Here is a 17,751-nt window from a genome sequence, read left to right on the forward strand (position 1 = left end):
AGATCCTCCCCCCTCCCACCCCTGTCTAGACATGCCCACTGTCTCTCAAACAACTCTCTCTCTCAGAATTCCAAATGTGTCCCCAGAGCGGTTGGGGACCCTGGGCTACTATATGCCGTAACTAATCCAGAAACAGCTTGAGTCTGCACAGCCAGCTTTCAGTGCTCAGGTCAGGGCTATCCACAGAAATGATCTTTTCAGGACACATTCCCCACTCTCCCATTGGCATTCTAGAGTGCCCAATCTGCATGGTAGGAAGCTGCCATCTGGAGTTATTGTCCACAGACTAAAACCTGTTTCCATTACTTTTGTGCATATCGTTAGCAAATATTTGAAGAACGGTCCTCTTCAGGCAGAACGTCAGAGAAATATCAAGGGAAGTGGTGTGTGTGTGTGTTATGATAAGGTCAGTGAAATTTCTCAAGAGAGTGTGCGTTACGTGCCAATTGTCTTTCAATCTCTTCCGATATACATGAAGTTGAAAACCACTGTACTTACAGTTAAAAACAACACAAGATTTTCCATTATGGTGGCACTTCTGTTGGCTCAAAACCACATGGGGCAGAATCCAATGGGGCGCTTATGCCTCCGCCAATCCTCCTGCAGCCTGTGGATTCTGTTGCAGAAGCAGGACCCACCGCTTGCTCAACAGTTACTTTACTTTAATGGCACCTACCGCCATTTCCTGCTTGCCTCCTCTTTCTTCCCCATGTGACAAAAGAGGAAGCTGTTCATCCCTATTGTGGGACAGAAGGCAGGAGGCAAAGCAAAGGTAGGGAAATGTGATCCCCCCCCCCGCGCCCTGTCTGATGAGGCTCAGAATGTTTCTATCACCTCCCGTAAAAACCATTACAATCTCTTCAGTGAGTATGCCACTCCCAGTCACCACAACACAGCACTAAATATCCCATTAGGTGATACAGCCTGTTTTATAATTTTAAATGGTCTTGTATAAGCATTAGTGGCTTAGAAAACTAATTGAAATGAAAGTCATTTTGACCTGTTGTCTAAATTTCATTGCTTTGTCCCCAAGCAACTTCCAGTTTCCTACATCTGTTTGCCACTTACAGAGCTGTTCTGCAGTCTAATGCACTATTAGTTTACCGTGTGGTGTGATCACAGTGTACTGTGGAATAAATTAACATGACCACCACATAATTAGACATTGGGAAGATGCAGTGGGGTGACATTTTTTTTAAAGTAAAAGGAGGTGGCTGCAAATCTCTTCCTGAAAACAGATTATCTGTCTCCAATTTATGTTTTTGAGAATTTCACAAGGATATTCTACATTTTCAGTATTCTAAGCTTCCTTGTTGTCTTTGCATGTTAGGAAAAAAAATGAATGCAATTTTGTATCACAATGATTTTGCAAAATAATATTCATTTTAGAATGGAATTGGCACACAGGAGCTTTTGCAATTTACAGTGCAATCCTACACATCTATTCCAAGATAAGTCCCATTAATTCAATGGGATTTACTCCCAAGTAAATGTGTATAGCACCCTTTTCCAAACGTGGGTGCCCAGATCTTCCCATCATCCCCAGACAGCATGGCCAATTGTCGGGGTTGCTTGTTGCTGTAGTCAAATAACATCTGGGGACATGTGCTTGGGAAAGCCTGTCATATAGAATTCCAGGGCTCATTAGTCTTTCAGTTCTCAAGGCAGAAATCTCCAGGCATCCTTGGTGATTGGAAACTAGAAAGTTTTAATGGCTTCTTATAGAAACGAACTACATGCCAAATCGGAATCTGATGAAGAGTAGCATATACCTGATGAGGAGTGGCATATGAATCCATTAAATAAATAAGTATTTCTCTCAATGCCTAGATTCTTCATTACTCATGACAATAGCCATATGCAGGTGTTCAGCCTGCTCACGCCAAAGCTAAAAGTGTGGTGGGGTTGGGGTGGGGGCAGGCAGACAAGTCCCATCCCCAATGTCCATATATGCCAAGTTCCTCTTTAGATCTTTTCACATTTAAATATTGGAATATGTTTAATATAGTTTTAACTTTTGTATATCTCTATTTATAGGTTTTAAATGTATATGTTTTTAAATTTTGTAATGCTGCCTTGGGGCCCAGCATTGGACAAAAGACGGGATATAATAATAATAATAATAATAATAATAATAATAATAATAATAATAGAGCACAAAGATCTGAAGGGGGGAATCCCAGTTTCCTAATCACATGGAGGTTTGTAATCATGTTCAGGCAGACATCATTACAACCCCCCTTCTGACAGTAGCATTGTTTACTAAAGAGGAGTTGGTTGTATGGAGACACTGCAGGTGGAGCTTCCATGCATGAACTTGCCCCACCAGACTTTGAGCCTACACATGAGCAGGCTGAATGCCCAATAAGGCAGTGGTAAATTTTAAAGTGCAGCCTCTCAGCAGGACCATCCCTGTAGCCACACCCACAAACAGAATACAAAAATGCAGGCTGCTCTGTCGAACCATAGCAACAAACCACTTCTAGCAGTTTTCATCTCCATCAAGAGCAGGACTTTTGTAAGGTTAATGGGTGGAGCCAAGGCTCATAGGGATGCAGCACCAACACTTTTTGATTAGCAGGGATGCTGATGTCACCTGCCACCCCCCCACCCCCCTCAGAATTCCATATTCCCTCTGAATTTTGCTGGAATTTTCACAGTAGCTGGGATAGAGAGGAGATGCATTTTTTCCAGCGACAATTATATTACTAGGGCTGTGCACAGCCCTCCTGACTCATCTCAGAGGCCATTTTGGAGCCTCCAAAACAGCTCTGATTGCCTCAGCACTGAAGCCAAATCAGGATTCACACCCCAGTGACTTGGCCTTGCAGGTTCCTGGGTACTGGTCACATGGGACTCCCAACTTCCCATTCCCCACTTGCAGACCTCTTCCCCCTCCCTCCCCAACCCAGTACCATCGCCACCAGAACTTACCTGTAAATTGCATCTTCCTCCCAGAGAGGGAAGCCACAATTTAAAGCTAAGATCACAGCATCTTTCTATTTTTACTATATCTATGGTCGCAGACTATGGTGGAACCCTGGACCAGAGGTCATGGGGTTCACCCATCCCTTTGCAGGAGTGCACAAATGGCAGCCGAGGAATTGCAAGAGCTGAGGTAGTCATCACCTGAGGATTTCTTTAGCACTGATAGCACAAACACTCCTACAGCAATTCTGGTCTTCATATTTTGCTTTTTTTAAAAAAAACACTTATCAAGAAAATCTAGGGAAGCTGCTTTCAGTTCACAAACCATCTGAACTTTCCCCATTCACAACTCTGAAAGCGAACAAGACAGCATTTTTTAAAATAAAAAATCCATACATTGGAAGCTTGAAATCTCATTTGAAAAAATTGTTATTATTATTATTATTATTATTATTATTATTATTATTATTTTAAAAATGCTCATATCAAAATTTTCAAATATATTTTCAAAATATACACATTTTCATGCTTTAGTCAATGGGGGGGGAGTGTGGACTTTTAACAAAAAAAGTGCCCTGAAATGTGCACTTTTTCCAATCAAAATGGAAAAACTTCCCCAGTTTGAACAAAACAAAAAACAGGTTGCAAACGAAAAGAAAAGCAATCCAAACTGAGCTTCAAAGTGAAGTTTGGAGGGTTTCAGTGAGTTCAAATACCTCTGATTCTCCCATCCCTAACAAAATCTTATAAATAAACATATTCTAAAACATTGCAAGTTTACTACAAATATATTGGACAAAGAAAAAACTGGAGAACTCTTTTGAAATTAACACCTAAATCAACTAAAACATGGTGTGTGGGGGGGGGAATCTGCCTTGACAATTGGCTTATAGTTTTCACTTTTTGCTGCGGATGTTTTATCATTCTTTGCATCTGTTCTAGGCCCTAAATTACAAGACGTCATTGTAGAGTAGAAATGAAATCATTTATCATTAAGTTGAAGAGGCACATTGTTCAAATATACAAGATGTGTTCTATGAAATACGAAGGATGAGGTCATGATTTAGTGACTGGTAATAGTGCTCATTTTCCTAAGTTTAAAGATGTACTTCTGAGGGGGGAAAGGGGGCTCTGTGAGCTATCCAAATCATAAGTGGCAGCATTTCCATGTTTAGTCAAAGAGTTTTCAAATATCTACCTCTGAGAGTTAAAATTAGCTTTTGTCATATATTACTGTGAAAACCTCTTCCTGATGTTTAGCTGCTATATTTGTCTCAGAACCAGTGCACTTCTATCCCTTATGTGTCACTCCATCACCTCCAAATATGACATTTTGCAGAGAATCCAGGCAAAGGTCTTAGTCTATTTAAAACTCTCCACATTTCAGTGGATTTTATTTTTTTGGAGTGCACCAATTTCTGCACAAAGTCATCTAACAAATTCAGAGATAATCACTTCATATACTTCTTGTCTGACAACTCTATATTTACTTCCTCCCATGTAAATGGTAACTGCTTAGAGATATTATTATTATTATTATTCAAGACAATTGAACTGGTTATCATTCTAATGGGACAGTCTAAAGAATGAACGTGTGCTTGGTGTCAGAAAATGGAATTGACTATAATCACTGAAAACAAAAAATGGAGGTGTGGGGCGGGGGAAGCAAATGCTGGTAATTTATTATTTAGCGCCTGATGGCAACTCAGAGAGTTGATAGACCTCTGGTGGGCTGATACATCAACACCCAGTTACATCACTGGATAGAAGGAGCTTTGGGATGCCTCCATATGTAGGGAAGCTGTCGATAATTGCTCATATACCATTGCATAGCAATTAGGCAATTTTGTGGCAGTGTGAGTGGAGTGGGTGAGCGAGTAGGTGTGGATTGGGAGGTTTTTGAATGCCTGCCAAGCCAATAAAATTACAACAACTGCATTAGAGTGTTCATTGCGTTACACACGTATACAGAAGGAACACGTGCTTGAGTCTTTAACTCAAGTCATAGGGAAACTGGGCTTCTTAGTAGGGGGAATTAGCATCTAGACAAGAAGCCAGTAGTTAGAGTAATTGAATACTACAGAAATAGCAAAAGTATATACATACATAGGCAGCTTTCAATATGGGCCAGCAATTATCTGATTAAATGTTAAGTAAGCAGAGGGGCGGACTAGAACGCAAAGAGACAGGAGAGTGTACAAGTGATCCAGGAGGAAATAGGAAGTGACAGATGACTGGCAGACCTGAGGGGAGGCCATTGGGAATACCAGGGGCAGGCAGCTTGCTTGAGAGTTCCATCAGGGAAGAAAGGAAATAGAATTGGAAGAGGAAAGGAAATCAGAAATCTATCCCAAGAAAGAGAGCAAAAGAAGTGCTTCTTCAGTGCGATGTGACGGACCGGGCTTGTCTTTTATTGCCACGGCTGTAAGGGCAGTGAGGTAAATGAGACAGAGTTTGGGGTGCAGCCATACCTTTTCCAGCTGTTGGATTCCTTCTTCCACACAGCAGATGGACGCCAGAGTCCTGAGTGTCTGCGGATAAAGGCATCTGAAGCAATCCTGACGGCAGATCTTAAAGAGGGCAACAATACCTCCTTCCTGTTGGGAAGTTTCAGTAAACAAGTTTAAGGAAATTAACTTTCACTCCAGTATTGTGCATTACATCTTATTTCAGGATTGATTATTGTTCTTTAAGTAATTTCTTCGAAGTACCAACCACCACAAAGGCACATTAAGAGCTAAACATGCAGGTAAGCTGATTAACATTTACAAAGTGACAATGAAAGAATAGTTTAGTGGTGGCTGTCCAATCCCCCCATTCAGCCTGACCAACATAGCATCTCCTGGAACCTAGTAGGACTTTCCAATGTCCGGCAGCTTCTCAGACCTAGGCACTGCTGCCAAATAATCCTGCAGCTTGGTCTGTAGGGTCACTTTCGATGTAGGGCTACTGGGGAGATTCTTGCCTGGAACCAGCCACTAGTTGATCCATAGTTGCACCTGGGCACAGACTGGCACTAGCAGCCACTAGTGGCAATAATGGCAAAGGGAGCAATACAAGTTTCTAGGCAGTGCAGAAATAGCTGGCAGTGCAGACAATGTGGGACTTATTGCCCAGGACTGCAGACTGTGGCCTCATCCATTGGCCAGAGGACCAAGGGTTCCTCAGAGGCTGCACCCCCTTGCCTCTCAGGAAGAATAGCAAAGCAAGGGGAAGACCAACCTGGCCTCATCTCTAGGGCAGAGAAGGAGCAGCTGCAGGGAGCTTGCTTCCCCTTTCCCTGACAGAAAATACTTGTAAGAACTTAGGAACACAGAGTTAATGTCTGTGTTTGGTTTTTTTCCTCCCCCTCCCCATCCTTTTCCCCTTTTGTATTGTGGCTTTTAGACTGCCAGCCTGTGGGGCTGCCTTTTTATTCATTGTTGTAAGTCACTGTGGGAGCATTTTTCAGCCCAAGAGTGGCATAACATTGTTTTAAATAAGAAAATAAAATTAACCAAATTCTTAGCCTTGCTGGTTAGTCATTCTGGTGCTGATTATCTGCAGATAAGTGGGTTTGGAATCTCAACTTTAGTGGTTTTGCAGTTCCATGAAATCAGTCCTTTTCCCTCTTTCATTTGCATCACACAGCAATAACGCTGCTCAGAAAGCTTTACTGGCATGGGAACAGCCAAAGGAAAAGTAAATGAAATTTGATTGATTTCTGGAATGAAAACTAAATGCAAAAGCTGCCATCCTTACACAACTTATTCTTCAATAGACCTATGAATCTGGTTGGGGGGCTAATGCAGAATAGTGATACAAGGATTATGTGCTTTGCTTTCTAATGAAAATGAAAAACGTTGTTTTCCCATAGTTGGTTTCTCCCTTGGTCCTCCCACCCTACTCCCAGCATGTATTCCAGTATTTTTGTCTGGTACAACTTCAGCTATGGGGTGGTACATAAATGCAATAAATAAATAAATAAATAAATAAATAAATAAATAAATAATCCATTCCATCTCAGTTAGTGGATTTGTCAGGCATCTTTTTTAAAAAAAAACCAAATCTTTCAAGAATTGTACACAAATTTAGCCGGGGGGGGGGGGGGACAGGACCAGAGACCAAAAATATGCATCCCCTCCCCCATAAGATTAAGCATGAAAATGGTGGTTTAGGGAAAATTTGCACTTTTTAACCCTTCCCCCCCACTTTTGGGGAGATTTGCAAAATTTCACATCAAGTAATGAGTATTTGCACAAGTGTGCATTAATTAATACACATTAGTTAAAGGAAATGTGTGCAAATCTCCCCCAAAGTGGGAAGAAAAAATGAAAATCCTCCCAGATCTGTATTTTCATGGTTTGGTCTATGGGATGAAAATGTGTCTTTGTAGTCTTTGTGTCCGTTCCCCCACCCCCGGACTAAATTTGCATACAGTTCTGGAGAATAAAAAGTATGGCCAACAAATTAGGAAATTTGTGCAAATTTTATTTATTTGTTGCATGTATATCCCACCTTTCTTTCACTGTGGAAGTCAAGGTGACTACATGTGATTCCCAGCCAGTCTCCCCTCCAAGCAATGACCAGACCCAAACCTGCTTAGTATCAGCAAGGTGGCTGCCTCATGTGACTTCAGACCATGCTCTGGGGAAGCTTGTGCAAATGTCGCAGTCAATCGCTGCATAATCATCCGTATCAAGCGAGCAGTGATAGTACAGAGGCATTGACCATGCAGGTGTTGCCAGCCTCATATACAGCTAGCGAAATTGTGGGGCTGCAAGCGGAGCTTCCAAGTGACTCTGTAGCCTTTTGGCACAAGCCACACGCAAGCCAACATGCCAGGTTCGCACATCACAACAAACAACTTCGAAAACAAGCCATCCCAAACAAACCAACAACAAGCCATGGGTTCTTGGAGGTCATTTGTGCATGGTTAACAAACCCTGCTGAACCCACTGTGCCAGGTTCAGCTTCATGACAAGCCACTCCAAAACAAACAAGCCTGGCAACCCACCATGGGTTGCCATGTCGTGCAAACCAGGTCACTATGTACTGTGCAGAGTTAGTCACTGTGTATTTATTTATTCATTATTTTTCTGTAATAATTATTCATTATAAATAATTATTCATTATTTTTCAATTGCCAAAACCTGTATAATTTTCAGTGTTTTTTCCTGCGTTTTTAATATATTTGTTTTATTAATGCTTTTAATTACTATTTTTTAAAGTTTTTTATGATTGTTAGCATTCTTGAGTGACATGTTCTTGGTGGAAAGGCAGGATATAAATTATATTATTATTATTATTATTATTATTATTATTATTACAGAATGACACCAAGACCATCCATTCTTTACTACAGCTTTAATAAGTGGGAGCTTTAAATGGATGACACCATGAAATCCCCAATGATATTAGTGTGTTAGCTGCAAACAACTGTGTTACCAAATGGGTCTGTGTTCTTGTTGACCACTGATAAAAACTGAACTATCAACATGCTGTCAGCACACAGTGTATTAAATGCAAAGAGACATTTGCAACTTAGCAAATCTACTAGGAGTGGAGATTTCATATTCAGTGCCAAATGGTCTTCTGTCATCCCTTAGTCTGCAAAGAAAACAGATCTGCCCCTTTTCAGGAGGAAGACTGCTTCATTCTAAAAGCAGCTCAAGACAAAAGCACACAGTTTTATTAATTAAAAAAAAATCAAGGTCGCATGCATGTGAATTTCCTTTTTGATGCTCACAATAACCCTCTTATGTAGGTTAGGTTGAGAGTGGTCAAGGTCACCCAAGAGAGCTCAAGACAAACCAAAGATTTCTGTTTTCTCAAATTCAACATGCTGTCCGCCAGGCTATACTGGATTCAGTGAATGCATTGAGGAAAAGCTGTGAGTTGATTCACTGAGAAATTCAAGGACATACTACATGTTACATTACCTTAGCAGCACAATTCTGGATTTGAATACAAGGCTGTTCTTACTAATTACCAGCACATGGGCTCTGATCTGAATCCAGATTAATGTGTGGATGTGGTGGGGTGGGGTTTTAATCCAGACAGAGTCCCCAGTTCTTGCAATATGTGTTCTCAAAAAATGATAACCATTCATTTCAATGGATACTTTCTGAGGCAATGCAAATTGCAGGGGTGAGCCCCGTATCTGAATTGGGACTGCAGCAGAGGTCAAAGTATAAAGCCTCCTATCCTGCACACTAGAGTCCCAATCTGGATTGAGCCACCCACCCATCCACCCAATTCTAGTCATTTGCCAATGGTGAAACACTCTGCACTCAAGGCCAGAACTATGCAGCAAAGGAAACACAAGGAAAAGTATTAGTGGAAGTAGGCCGCTTGAAGTTTTTAAGCATTTAAGCATCCTTGTCCTTCAGTATGAAATGGTCTTGCTGAGCACAGCCCTCAATGGCAGAGGATGAAAAAGGTGGAGTGATATAAAGGCTTTCTAATATAGAGGCACTGGGCTAAAAAGGACTGTAATGGTAATGAACTCAACTTCCTTTATTAAAATAGCATTGATTTTCACAAAGTGTTGCCTGTAATAATAGAAAGATAAATCTACGTTTCTCTCTCTCTCTCTCTCTCTTATATGATATAGATATAAATGTAGATAGAGAGGCGGGGAGAGATATTCCCCCTTCTTCATCATGCCAGACATGTGTAAAGTAATGCTGTTTTTTTTAAAAAAAAATCCCAACCCTATAGGTATCCATTTATTTATGTAGCTTAATTACAATTTCACTGGTTTGTTGATCAGGCTATGAACCCTGTCACTCCACTTTGTTGCTCAGTAGGTCCCTTTGGAGACATCTGTTTCTGATAAGAATAATATATTTGTTGCAGTTAAGGACTCACTTTGTGCTTAACTGTGACAAAAGCAAAACAAATTTAGGTATAATTTGGTTTAATAAAGCCCATTTTCTACAAGTACAAGAAATCATCCTTAAGATTTATAACCCCACTTTACTGAGGTCCAGTTGTGAACTCAAAGCCTGAAACAGAGTAAGATTTATGAGTCTGGAAACTGACAGTCCAAGAGGCAGAATCTAATGGACACATATAATACCTACATAAATTAATCTGTACATATTCACCAGGAGATACATTCTAGAGTAAGACTATACTCTATATGTATGTCCTGTTTTCTTTTTGAACTCAAAGCTTTTATATTTCAAAAGAAATATAAAATGTAAATGGGCCAGAGGAGGCCATGTCACTTTATCATGTGTTCATTCATAAACCTGTTCTATCCCATTTCCACATTAGACATTGAATTCTTTTTAATCCACACAAACATTCATCTTTAAATAATTACCAAATATGTAATTTTGTAAAAACAACAACAATAAAAATCACAAAAATGTGCATTTATAAATATATTTTTCCTACAGTATGCATTTTATACATATTTTTGTAGCATTTTTGAGCTGTGAATCGCATCACAAGAATCAGAGAATTGTAAGACCTGAAGGATAAATGCCTTCTGGGAGTGTGGATCAGGCCATTTCTTACCAGCATTAGACAAATAATGAATTTCCTAAGCATCTCTATCTACAGCATGACGGAAAACTAGAACTCTGGGGTATTGAGTGACAGTGAAAAGGAAGTACTTCTTCATATAACACATCATTCACTTAATCATCATAAGATATAATAAGAACATAAGAAGCTGCCATAGAGTGAGTCAGACCATTGGTCCATCTAGCCCTGTATTATTAACACCGGCAGTGACTCTCCAAAGTTTCAGGGAGGATTCAAGCAGGATGCCAGGGACTGAATGTAGTACTTTCTACATGTGACGCATGTGCTCTACCACTGTGCTACAGCCCTAGTTTATCCACATGGGTGCTTCTTGATGTATTAGCTGCTTGTATGTACTGGAGCCCACATGGTTTGTCATTATAATTCACTTGAAGCATATGGCCTATGTTCATACAAGTAGTTAACAACATGGAGAAAAACCCATTGTTAGGGAACATGACAGCAGTCATATTCCCAATGCATTCTTAAATCTGGGCCATAGATGGCTTCAAAAAAGGATTAGATACATTCATGGAGGATCTGCCAGTGCCTCTTCATAGCAAAATTAAACCTCCATGTTCAGAACAATATATTTCAACATATTAGGTGTTGTTGAAATCAAACTAGAAATAATGGTCATCAACATTATGGTTGTAAGCTTCTAGAGACTGACACATTGCTGGACTAAATAGAATATTGGCGTGATCCATTCTTGTATGTATGCTTGGAACACAATCCTGGATGGCAAAGTTATTATACAGCCAGTCATTCAAGTAACTCAAACTACAACCCCATGCAAGTTTACTCAGAAGCAGGTCTCACTGTGCTCAGTGTGGCTTATTTCCAAGAAAGTGTCCAAGAGATTCCAAGAGATTTCAGTCTCAGCCTCCTCTGAGACATCATAGAATGACTATACCATATGTGTGTGTGTGTATTAAAGCTGCTCTTTTCTTCTCTTTATTACCACTCGTTGGACTCTTGCATAATTTTGAAGGATGCCAACACAATATCTAAGTGTGATTTTTTTTCCATTGAGATCATTCAATCAAGATGACTGACAGCCAAAATGACTTCTGAAACAACTGACCTTTTGAAATGAAAAAGATATGAAGAGGCAATCGATTAAACTAATATAAAGTTTCTTGAATTCAAATACTTATTTAAAAAAAGGTTTTTTTAAAAAACAGTGCCCATTTGGAATTAAGATATTGGTCTTTTTGTGACAAATAATTGAGCATTTTTTAAGTTATATATGTAGAGTTTCATTTTTTTTAAAAAAATCATTTTATTTCCTACATTTCTATACTGCTCAATAACCAAAGCTCTCCAGGAAATTTACAAATATTAAAAGCCTAAAAAGACAATATTATAACATAATAAAAAACATTTACATACAAAAATATCAAACAATTTTGCATGAACAACAATAAAAAACTCAGGACCCGTCAGACTATCATATGTTGGCAAATGCCTGGATGTAGACAAAAGTCTTAACTTGGTACCAAAAAGATGACAGTATTGGCACCAGGTGGATCTCATTGGGGACAGTGCTGCCATAACTGGGGGGGTGGGGGCACCACTGAAATGGTCTTTTCCTTTGTTGCTACCCTCTGAACATCTCTTGGAGAAGAAACTTGGAGGAGGGCCTCAGATGTTGATCATAGTGTACAGGTAGGTTCATACTGGGAGAGGCATTCAAGAGGCAGCTGGACAACTATCTGTCAGGTATGCTTTAGGGTGGATTCCTTCATTGAGCAGGGGGTTGGACTCGATGGCCTTATAGGCCCCTTCCAACTCTACTATTCTATGATTCTATATATGCCAGCACCTCAAACTGGGTTCAGAAATGTACAGGCATCCAGTGCAAGTGGACCAGAATTGGCATTATATTTTCAGAGCTTCTGGTCGCCACTATCGATCTGGCCGCCAAATTTTGTTCAAGCTGCAATGTTTAATGTCAGACCCATGTAGAGCACAGTGCAGTAATTTAACTTGGAGTTTGGGAATTTGAATTAAATTTCAACTTTTTATTTAATTGATGCTGCAATCCTAGACACACTACCTGGAAGTAAGTCCCATTCAATTCCATGGGATTTACTTCCCAGTAGATGTGCATAGGGTGCACTGTAAATCAAGTCTGTAAATGGAGTAGAATGACAGACAGACAGACAGACAGACAGACAGACAGACAGACAGACCAATCTTCATAATATTGGCTTTCCTCTCATAATGCAGAATAGCTTTCCTGGACACTTCATGATCCAAAACTCCTCCTGGAATTTCTTTGAAAGCTACCATCTGTAAAAGCATGAATATATTCCACAAAACTCCTAAAAGTTTTTCAGTTTGACCAAGTTCAAGTATGGCTTTACCTTAGCAATGATGCGACACAAGTGTGAGCCTTCTTGGGTAAGACTGAATAAGTTGCTTGTAGCTGATTCCGCAGAATACAGATTATCCGATGAATCTATTTCCCTCACCAGGTTCTGTGCGACATAGACCAAAATAAATGTCATTTACCTCCACATGAACAGAGTGATGCTTCTATTTAATTAGTTTTGCTTCTATTTAATTAGTTTTAAAGCTGATTAAATAGAAACTGATTCGTTTCCCCGAAAATATGAGTCCCAGAAGTTTATGACAAATGCTTCAGGATATCTTAAGGGTGTTAACACCTAGATATAAATTTAAACATTTCCAAAATATTTTCCTTACCATTAAAAAAACACACAGCACTAACCTTTATTTCATAGGTTAAAGCTAGTTCGATCAATTGGCCAAAATACTGTGCAACCGTGGTTAGGGCATCATTAATACAAGTTTTCATAGACTTCAATATCTGTTCATCTTCAATCTGTATGCACCTGAAAGGAAATATAAGAAAAACACTACATTCAACCCTGTGATGCTTTAACATATGAACTGAGACTTAAAGCTCCATCTAACGAGCGTTTTATAGCATATATTTGTCTTGCAGGCAGTCTCTTTGATAACTGGCTTGGCCCAGAGCTTCTACAGAGATGCGACTATAAGCTCCATCCCACGAGCATTTTATTGCACACTCGTTACTGGGCACTCACGGAGTTTGCTCAGGTCCCTCACATGACGTCGTCTGCCTCCCGTGCCCTTTCCGCCCCTTCTGGCCTTCCTTCATGACAAAAAAATCTAATTAAGTCCAATGTTTTTTTTAAACTCGGAATTGCTGCTCTCTCCTGCTGTGTGCAGGAGAAGCAGCGCCATTAGAACAGCGGACTCAATGGGCCTCGTGTTCATTGTGTACTTCCTCTTTTTTGAAAGAGGAAGTAACTGAGGAACGAAAACACAGGCAGAGAAGCGAAGGTAGGGAGCATGTTAACCCCCGGTTTGATGCAGCTTTAAATCAAGATGTGGGACCAAATTGTTCCTCTCAAGTACAGATATAAAAAATAGTGGGGAGAGCAATCCTATGGCCCCCTAGACAGCATCTCAGGGGCAATAGGATTGTTTGGTTTCCTGGCTATGACCTCAGAGACAGGAAAGTATACTCCCCCTTCCCCTCATAGCTGGCAAGGAGAGAACCACACTGGATACCTCTTCACACTCAGAAAACAGATTGCGGAGATGGAAAAGGGGGGCATTCCCAGGAGAAGAGACTGGGGTGGCAGTCATATGACATATCCTATGGCCGCCCCAGCTTCCTTCCCTCCCCGTCCCCAAAGCTTCTGTGAAAATGCCCATCTAACTACACTGGAGACTGGGAGGTGCACTGGATACTCATAAGCCTCTGGATTCAGAGATTTATAAGTACCCAGGGTGGATCCCATAGGATCGTGCCCTAACATGCACAAATTGTGTATGTTGATCCACAGCTCCACATGCACAGGGGCTTCCTGTTCTCTCCTATGAAGGGAAAGGTCCCACAAAGTGCATGGAGATGTTCCACTGTGCATGCCCAGCATTCTCCTGCCATCAGCAAAGGAATTACTGTGTTCATCAGAGTTATTAAATCTCAAGCCCTATTTGAGAGTGGAAAGAGATCCATTAGTTTCAAATTCATTACAATGCCATGGTTCTTCAAGATATAATTAAACAGTTCTGCAGTGTTTAAGATAGGTTTGCTGGCAGCACAGTGCTATGCTTGTAGTAAATCTAAAGTAAATCTCACTGACTTCAATGGCACTTACTCTCAGATACGTGCGTATCGGATTGAAGTCTAAGGTAAAAAATATATAATAACTGACAGCATTTAATATTACCTTTCAGTAACCGTTGTAAGTTCCGAACATTTTTCCACAAGTATTTTTTCATACTGCAGAGGAAAGAAATAGAAATTTGTTGGGGTTTTGTTTTGTTTTTAATATGTTTTCTTTCTGCAATATGAGTAGTAATGAAATTGCTATAGTGTAAGAAGAATGAAAGGATGAGTTTTATTTTAAAATCTTTAAAATCATTTTAATAGATCTTGTGGCTACAGCAACAACATATAGCTAATACTATCTCCTTCCCAGCTGACTAGGCCGACATGGATAAGCACAAGGTAAGTGAGTGTTTGGAACCCTACATGGGGAAACATGTCTTTAGGGGGGCAATTTAGAGCATGAAATCAATGGGAGTATTCCTAACCCCCGAAGCTTGCAGGGTTGAAGCGCCAGGAGTTTTCGATTAGCAGTGACCAGTGGAGGCTGGTGGCTCTAATGTCTGTGGGTCTGTAAATCCACTCTGGCCTTCAGTCAGGACTCTAACGGAGCTATTCAAAGTGTATTCAGGGCAGGGATCATTACATCATGTGCCACCCCCCACCCCCCTCAGGCTTCCCTGTTCCCTCGGTGCTTAACTGCAATCCTCACAATAGCTGGGTGGGGGATGGATCTTTCCAGCCACCACAATGATTTTGTCCCCTGTTTATTTATTTATTTATTGCATTTATATACCACCCCATAGCCGAAGCTCTCTGGGCGGTTTACAAAAGTAATGCTTTTAATGCAAAGTATTTTGTGGGGGGGCTGGATCTTGAATAGACACTTAAGACACCTTCATAGGAGGTATTGTTAGGCTGCAGTCCTTCTGGCAGAGATGAAAATCCCTAGAACTGGTTTGTTGATATGGATTAACAGAGCAGTCTGCACGCATGGGTTCCCCTTTGAGGCGGGGGCTAGGGTGACTGTCAGGACGAGCACCTGCTCTTCAAAATGTACCACTGCAGCACGGGGCCCTGCCTTCTCTGCTCAGATACAACAATCCCACCATTGGGAAGGGGGAGCTCTGAAGTTGGAGGCTATGCAAAATCCACAGCCCTGCCATGATCATGCCAGCAGGGTGGAAGGGAGGGAGGGAGAAATTTTTTCCCTTTTCCCTTTGCCACCCTTTCTTAAACTGTTTCCCTCCCATTGGTGCCAAGTTAATGTCTAGTTCTCCCACATCCCTGTTCTGGGGATATGTCAGGGCCGCTGAAGGGCTGTGGAGTCCTAAATGGGTCCTCGATTTTTAGATGTATGTCAGAGTAGTACCAGTTGCAGTCTTTCCATAGCCTCACAGAAGAGGCTTCCAAGGTCAGATCCCCCTCTCCAAAGTAGACCTCTCTCTCTCTGCCCTGGAGGAGACGATCCAAAAACAAACCCCAATGGCCCCTGGGATGCTCTGCCTGGGACCACAGGTCTGCAGCCTCAGTGTCCCCTCTCCAGGCTTTCCTTTAAAATAAAGGATTTTTTTAATGTATTACACCTGTTAGCCTGGCCTTTAAAGCTCTGAACTTGAGGAAAATTCAGAGAGAGATTTATTTCACATGTAATGTTTGTGAGTCAGTACTAGAAGAAAAAGCAAAAAGGGGTAGCAGCATAAAGATGAGGAGCCACAGCTCAACAGGGGAGCATCTGCTTTTCATTCAGAAGGTCCCAGATTCAGGCCTTGGTCTCTCCAGTTTACAAGGGTTCAGTTGAGAAGGGAAGGGAAAGGCCTCTGCTGAGATTCAGGTGAGTCAGTGGCTGCCTATCAGGTTAGACAGTAGTGGGCTAAATAATCTGAAACAAGTAAGGTTGCGTCATACGTTTACTCTTGTTATGACCTGAAGCCCCAAATTATGATGTAAAGCAGGGCTGGGCAACGTGTCCTCCAGATGAGAAGGTGAGGGTGGGGAGGAGAAAGAAGAAGCTTTTGACTGTGAAATCTATACCAATGTCATTTTCACACAACCGTTCAGAATCCACCCCCAAGGTGAGTGTTAATAATATCCTCCAGTTGTTTTGGCCTACAACTTTGGCCAATTCCCCATGGGCTAATGCTGGCTAGGCCTGATGGAAGTCGTAGGTCCAAACCACTGGAATATTTTCTCCTTGATTCCTAGATTTCTCCATGTTTAGACAAAAAGAAGGAAGGAAGGAAGGAAGGAAGGAAGGAAGGAAGGAAGGAAGCAGGCCTACAACTCCCAGCCAGAAATGCTAGCTGGGAAATGCTGGAAATTGTAGACTTTTTTTTCTGTCTAAACATGCAGAGAACTGAGAATTTTTTATGCATCCTGGATGGAAACCATCATTTCACCACGATTCTAACTTCCACCATACTCCTACCTGATGCATTTCTTCCCAAGAATTCCTGGCGAATGTATTGTATTCACTGATCATTGAACGGACATGGCAGTTGACTCTTACGGTCATGCTGTGAACCCTCTGCCATCTGTTCTTCTCCAGTTTTTGAACAATCCTTGTCAGCTCCGTACTTATAATCCAAGCTCTTTTCAGCAGCAACTGCAAGTTGTCACATGCACTGTGTTCGTTCGGAAGGGAAAATTCACTCTGTGCATCTTCTTCTAAGCTGATTGGTTTAGACTGAAGAATGCACATGCATTCGCAGTCAGTCATGAGTTTCAAGTCTTCCATCCAACGTTGGACAGAGTCCATCTGGATTAAATGCATACTAAAAAGTAAAAGAGGAAAAAAAGAACCACATAATTTTTTTATTTATTTAATTTTTTTATTGCATTTCTATACCACCCAATAGCCGAAGCTCTTTGGGTGGTTTACAAAATTAAGACAATTCAAAGTATAAAACAAAAGTATAAAAACATAATATAAAATACAATATAAAAGCACAATCAAGCTAAAAACAGCAGCAATGCAAAAATACAAATTTAAAACAGCAAAATTAAAATTAATTTATAGACTGTTAAAATACTGAAATATAGAATAAAATATAGAATAAAAAGGTCTTTTTATTCTATATTCTAAAATATAGAATAAAAAGGTCTTCACCTGGCATCTAAAAGAATATCATGTAGGTGCCAAGCGAACCTCTTTGTAAATACATGTAAATACATTGTCACACATACTGTCT

The 17,751-nt window shown here is 40.7% G+C and overlaps 1 protein-coding gene across 1 annotated transcript in view; it reads right to left on the bottom strand.

Annotated features, from left to right (window-relative positions):
* INSC (INSC spindle orientation adaptor protein) overlaps positions 1-17,751 on the bottom strand; it is a 183,740-nt gene that overhangs the window by 61,768 nt on the left and 104,221 nt on the right. Inside the window, exons 3-7 of the mRNA XM_063117243.1 lie at positions 16,989-17,334; positions 14,682-14,734; positions 13,187-13,310; positions 12,819-12,932; positions 5,400-5,525 (exon numbers count right to left, since the gene is read on the bottom strand). Of these exons, the coding sequence (XP_062973313.1) occupies positions 5,400-5,525; positions 12,819-12,932; positions 13,187-13,310; positions 14,682-14,734; positions 16,989-17,334 (763 nt within the window). The remainder of the gene's footprint in view (positions 1-5,399; positions 5,526-12,818; positions 12,933-13,186; positions 13,311-14,681; positions 14,735-16,988; positions 17,335-17,751) is intronic.

Source organism: Elgaria multicarinata, chromosome 2 (assembly GCF_023053635.1).
Source record: "Elgaria multicarinata webbii isolate HBS135686 ecotype San Diego chromosome 2, rElgMul1.1.pri, whole genome shotgun sequence".
Lineage (NCBI taxonomy): Eukaryota > Metazoa > Chordata > Lepidosauria > Squamata > Anguidae > Elgaria > Elgaria multicarinata.